Source organism: Ceratosolen solmsi, unplaced genomic scaffold (genome assembly GCF_000503995.2).
Source record: "Ceratosolen solmsi marchali unplaced genomic scaffold, CerSol_1.0 scaffold10, whole genome shotgun sequence".
In the NCBI taxonomy this organism is placed as follows: Eukaryota; Metazoa; Arthropoda; class Insecta; order Hymenoptera; family Agaonidae; genus Ceratosolen; species Ceratosolen solmsi.
Genome location: NW_011948412.1, coordinates 16349880 through 16356346, shown reverse-complemented (window position 1 = coordinate 16356346; position 6467 = coordinate 16349880). Strand labels below are relative to the sequence as shown.

Sequence of the window (6467 nt, the reverse complement as noted above, 5' to 3'; positions counted from 1 at the left end):
AAAAAAGTATTAGAAATCATTTTAGAAGGAAATATCTTGCTAGATGATCACGCTATTATTATAAATAATTTTTTTGAAGAGAAACAAATTTCATTATATCGGCTAGTATCACATTATGTAGCTGTAAAAACTTCTTTTTCATATTTTATTATAAAATTTATATTACTTTGAATATTGCAGAAAATTTTGGAAATGGCTTCCACTTATTGGTTCAACAATAACTACATACGGTTTATTTATTAAGAAAATAGATATTAAAGTCGCAACAATATCATTAACAACATTTGGCATTTTTATATATAAACAACTTATTGGTTGGAATGCAATTAAAAATTTAAAATACTTTATTGCCTTGCAAAAAAAACTACATTACTTACTAAAACTTGGTCTTAAAATTTTAAAACGCTATGACAAGAAATTATTAATTGATCAAATATATGAAAAAGATGAGTTAGTTTTTTTTATACATAAAATTATGTTCATTAATGTTAATCAATAATTATAATTTAATCAATTATTATAAATAATTATTCTATTTTTATTTCTCTTTAATTTATTTCAGAATTATTAGTCAGGAAAAATATCAAATTATATTATTAATTAAACAATTGATGATAGAAGTTTTTGAAAACTTGTCTCAATCTTATTATGAAGAAGCCCAAAAAATTTTAAACATGTTGCCTAATTCATTACATTCAACTTGCATTTTAACAAAAATTAGAAATAAAAACAAGGAAGTTAATGCTGATATAAACTATGAAGAACTAAAAGTATGCAATTTAAATATACATATTTTTAAATTAATGAATACTTATAAAATGAATATCTGTTTTAGAGTTATTATTACACTTTTATTCTTGTTCAATCTGAAATGTTATTTATTATAGCCCATGCTTATAATATTAGAACAAAAGACTGTTCTGTTCATATTCCAAAAACAAATCTCATCAAATCTATTAAATATTTAACTAAGCCATTATCGATTTATTATTTAAAAATCTGTAAAATTATCCATAATTATCAATCATGTGAAATCCATCCGATTAAACGAGTTTTCAGGTATATAATTTATATAATGCTTTAAAAGGAAAATTTGATTAATTATAAAAATTGATCAGAAATTTATTTATATAGGGGTATTCCAAATTCAATATGGCAAGATATTTACAGTCATTTAGATTTGACATCTCAGAAAATTCAATTAGCATATAAACAAATTACATCAATTTTAGAATCTATTGACTTTCAAGATGAAAAAGATCACAATAACCTAGAACTAATTGAATCCATTATGGAAAGAATGAATGAAGCTTATAAACAAATTGAAAATGCTCGAAACTTTGCAGAATTTAGTAGCCTTCTTATTGCTAAGATTCAACATAAACCGATTAATAATCTAGATACGAATGAATCTGAACCATTATTGGCAATGAATACCGATGAAAAAATTGTTATAATTAATAATGATTTAGAAATTGAAGATGAAGTATTTGAAGAATATATCAAAGAAGAATATTTAAAACCTTTATGTGAAAATAGTGATATAAGTATTCTTCAAAATTTTAAGCTTGATAAATTACTAGCTAAAAATTTTATGACTGAATTAAAAGAAGCACTAACAGAAAAACAAAAGTCTATGACAGAAAGAGAACTAAAGGCATTAAAGCGGATGTATAATAAAATACTAAAAAATTCTGATAATGATAAAACTAAATCTGGTTAATATGTTTTTTGTATTTATATTGTATTTTGTTTAAAATAATGCTTCAAATATCTTTATTATTTTGATAAAGCATTACACAAACTATTTTATCTTTTTTTTCAGAACTATCAACTTCAGCATTGTCAGAATCTTTATCACCTACACCCCCACCAACACTACCACCCCCACCCCCACCCTTGCCACCACCAAGAGTTTTAAAAGATGCAATTTCAACAAATAATTATATTGAAAAAAATAAATTGCAAAAAAATAAATGTACTCCAATACCTCTTCCAAGAGTAAAAATGTTGAAATCAGAGGATATAATACCTAATGTACAAAAATTTTCTATCAATCAATCTATCCAAGATTTCAAGTTCCCAATATTTACAGAGGAAACCTTTTTTGGAAGTGGAGAAAACTCTGAAGAAGATGATTTGAAAAATAATAATGAAGATAATGAAGTTCATTAAAAATAAAATCATTTAAAAATTGTGATAAAAGAATTGTACATATTGCTGTAAATATGAATTAAGAATGTTAATATAATAAACTTGTTTATGTATATTTTAAGTATACTCTATAAACCATTTTTAATATTTTAAGAATTTAAAAATTTCGGTACGTGGTGCCATTTAATATTCCATTATGGCGGATAATAAAGTTTTGTGTTTGTCGTAGTTCCACTATTAGAAAATTTAAAAATATTAAATAAATAACTAATTCGTTCTAATACTAAATAAAATATAAAAATGCCTCTTCCAGCTGCTTTAGCTGCACGACTCGCAAAACGCGGAATAATAAATAAAAAAAATGGTAAGATATAACCTCGACATACATTAATCCTAACATATATTAATCAATTTTTTTTAATTTTATATAATTTTAAAATTAATTATTATTTTATACAATATTTAGACTTTAAAAAAGAATCGAAAAAAAAAATGCATGAAGAAGTTATAGCCGAGGATTATGACAATGGCAAGGATGAAATGAGTCAAATTGACATTGCCCAAAAATTCATGGTTTTTATTATATTTATTTAATCTATGGTATGGACAAATATAAGTTTATTTCATAAAATTTATTAAATTTCTAAAATTTTAGGGTTATAGTGGTTGTCCAAATAAATACAATATTTATCATGAGTGTACAAGAAAGTGTAAGGAATTGTGGGGTAAAGGACATATACAACCAACAGAACGATATTTAAAAAGACAAATGAGATTGATTCAAAAACATCCTTTACCTGAAACATGGAAAGCAATCTATGATCCTGGAACGTAAGATATTTAATATATATGTTTATGTGTGTGTGTGTGTGGTTTTTTTGTATACAAATAAATATATATTTATATTTATATTTGTTTTTATAATCATTATAAACTAATATAAATCTATACATTCAGTGGAAGACATTATTATTGGGATTGGTCATCAGATTTAGTTTCTTGGCTTCCTCCATCCCATCCAAAATGTCAAATATCACAACCTGCAAGTCAATTACGGGAAGAGTTGCATTTGAAAGAAGCAGATCAAGATGACAATATATCCAGTGACGAAAGTGCTAGCGATGTGGAACAAGGAGAGGTAAATTAAAAGTGGAAATGAATATTTGCATAATTTAAAAATTAGAATTATTTATATAAACAAAATTAAGTAACATATATCTGTAAACAGAAAGACATTATATTTAAAATTAATAAACAAAATATATTTGTAGACCGAAGAACAGGATACCAAAAAAGATAAGAAAGATAGTCATGAAAGAGACCGGGATAAATATAAAATTAGTCAATTTAAACGATATCAAAAATTAGAAAAGAGTAAAGATCAGAAAAAAGATCGAACTTTGGATCCAATGGACCCTGCTGCATATAGTGACATACCCAGAGGTAAGTGGTCGGATGGACTTGCTCGACATAATGAAGCAAAAACTGGTGCCGATACAACAGCAGCTGGTCCACTTTATCAAATGAGACCATATCCGAGTCCCGGTGCAGTGTTACGTTCAAATAAATCTAGTAAACCTGATGTAGAAAATTCGGGGAAACCAAAAGTCTCATTTCCAGAAGTTCCAGAGTAGTTAGACTTTTCTTAATTCATAATTTGTACAAAAAATTGAATTGATGAATATTTGAAATAAAAAATTATGTTACTTATTTAAAAAAATTATAATATTATAAAATAGTTAAATTATTTTAATTTTAAAGAAGAAGATAGAAACAAATATTTTCACTTTTGCATCATATAACCATGTAGTTTTTAAATAATACACTAATTATTATGTAATGAACTATAATATAATATAATTTAAAATAACGATAGTATAATATAATTAACTATTACACGCATTAAAATTATGAAGCTAATGTCTAATTAGAATATATATATTTGTAATTTATAAACTATAATTGAATCCAATGATTCCACATATTTTTAAAAATTAACTTCAATGTAAAAAATTTAATAAATATATAAGCTGTATCAAAAAAGTTTCCATAATATATATGCAACGGTATTTTATTTCGTAAAAGAAAAATTATTTAACAGAGTATTCTTGTTCATTTTAAATATTTTAAGGTAAAAATGGCTTGGATCAATTATAATTGTAACAAGGAAAATTAGTCATAATGCAACAAAACTATAAACAAAAGAAAATCAATTTTTTTAACTTTATTTCTCCTTTACCGTACTTTAATTTTAAACAGACAGAATGTAGGATGTGAAAAAATGTGACTGTTGATATCTATATTTATAGATATATAGATAGGTGCATTACTATCGCCACAAAACTCTAATTTGAAAAAAAATTTTTACATGTTTTACATTTGTAATATATAGACTTCAATTTCTATAATTTATTCGTAATACATTTGTAAATAATGTCTATAAACAATTTCCTAACTACTTAAGTACTTACCTTTATCTATCTGCATAGATGTTACATTTATATATTGGAGTCATAAAAAACTATAATAAACCATAAATTTATTTTCATAGTTGAAGAAAACTTTGAATTTTTAAGTTTTTTAAAGCTAAATACCCATTTTCAAATAAATTTATGGAATATGGTCAAAATTGATCTAAATATTGCTTACATATAGATTTTTAAAATACATGATAATTTTTGGTGAACTATATTTTTATTTAACGTAAATCAATTAACAAATGTAACCCTATATTGTACTTCTCTAGTAGGATAATAAATTTAAAAGAATTAATCTTGATAAATGTAGATCTTTTTCATGAATATTCTTGTTTCTTATTTAATTCTTGTCTTTTATTCCATATCCAAGTCTAAATATGATCGAAAAAAATTATTTATCATTGATAAATGTGTAAGAAAATTTAGTTATACAATCAAAATTTCTAAAGATACCGTAATTCTGTATAGGTCATTAACCGATTTATTTTATAATATTCAGGATGCATCCTTTAACAATGTTTTTTCAATTGTGTAAGGTAAATTTGATGAGTGTTGAATATCTGTATGTATAAATTAATTCATATTATAAATTCCGAACACACACAGTTATCATTGCATTTTAATGCCATTACATTAAATAATTAATAAATAATATGTATTAATCTATTGAAATAATACTTACTTATTTCTTTAAAACATATCATTGTAATAGTAACGATTATCAAAACTGCTGTTACTACACTGCTTGCTATGTAACAAGGTTTTAAAAATCTTTTATTAGATTTATTTGGAATATAATTTTTCATTCTGAATGTTTTACAGTTATTTTCATGTTCAAATTTATCTTTTGCTTCTAAGTCAGTATCTAAATTGAAACACTTAATATAAATATAAATATACAAAATATTTCCAAATATTGTAAAATATTGCAATAAAAAAACTTAATATTATTAAATGAAAAATCGAAAAAAATATTCACTTTATAATGTTTTATAAATATTATCAAGCACGCTGAAATTCAAAAACTGTTTTATGTGAAGTAAAATAGCGTTCAAAAAACTATAAATAAATAATTAAACATATATACCACTATTTGCCAAAACGTTTATATTCTCCCAAAAAATATCTTGATTCATTTTATATTTGTTTTAAAAATATAATAAACAATTGTAATGTTCAATTTTACATATATAATGGAAGTATATCAAAAAGCAAACGTGATAGTATTAAATACTCCGGAATAATGTTGTACTTCAGAAGAAAGACTTTTTAATTTAGAAACACGATATTATTCCGGAAGATTGTTTTGAATATCATTTTTATTTTTTTTTTTTTTTTTTTTTTTTTTTTTTTTTTTTTTTTTTTTTTTTTTTTTTTTTTTTTTTTTTTTTTTTTGTAACGATAAGCGGACAGACTTCCGTTCTGATAAGTTTAAACTAGATTTTATTAAAATATATCATTTGGAGTTTATGATTTCTATTTTAAAATTCTAAACGAAAACATATAATAATTTGCATCATTGCTGTATAAATATTCAAATTCCTACTATAAATTATATTTAAGTATAATATATTACAATATCGCATTAATATTAATAGAAATAATATTGATAAATTACTGCCTATATTTACAATCAGTATGAATCATTTTTATTATATATTAAAAATTAAATAAAATATACAAAAAACGTTTTCTTATCATGTTACTTCTATATTTTTTCTATGTCATCAAAATTTTCAAAATATTAAAATAAAATTATAATGAAATTTTTCATTTATATCAATCATTCTTCGTTATTAAAAAAAATGTATAAAAATAACCGAAATAGGAAAGACA

General features: G+C 23.0%; 2 protein-coding genes across 2 annotated transcripts; both read left to right on the top strand.

The window, feature by feature from the left end:
• LOC105365359 (uncharacterized) lies at positions 1–2187 on the top strand (the record flags this gene model as incomplete). Its single annotated transcript, XM_011503504.1, has 6 exons — positions 1–123; positions 181–230; positions 722–770; positions 836–1059; positions 1135–1688; positions 1826–2187. Coding segments are annotated over 6 exons (1350 nt in total), but the record flags the coding sequence as incomplete, so codon positions are not given.
• A 172-nt stretch (positions 2188–2359) lies between these two features.
• Positions 2360–3844, top strand: PQBP1 (poly-glutamine tract binding protein 1). The gene is made up of 5 exons (XM_011497929.1): positions 2360–2518; positions 2621–2727; positions 2810–2985; positions 3112–3292; positions 3426–3844. Exons 1-5 carry the CDS (start codon positions 2455–2457, stop codon positions 3786–3788), a joined length of 891 nt encoding a protein of 296 aa, XP_011496231.1. The 5' UTR covers positions 2360–2454; the 3' UTR covers positions 3789–3844.
• Positions 3845–6467: the final 2623 nt, after the last annotated feature.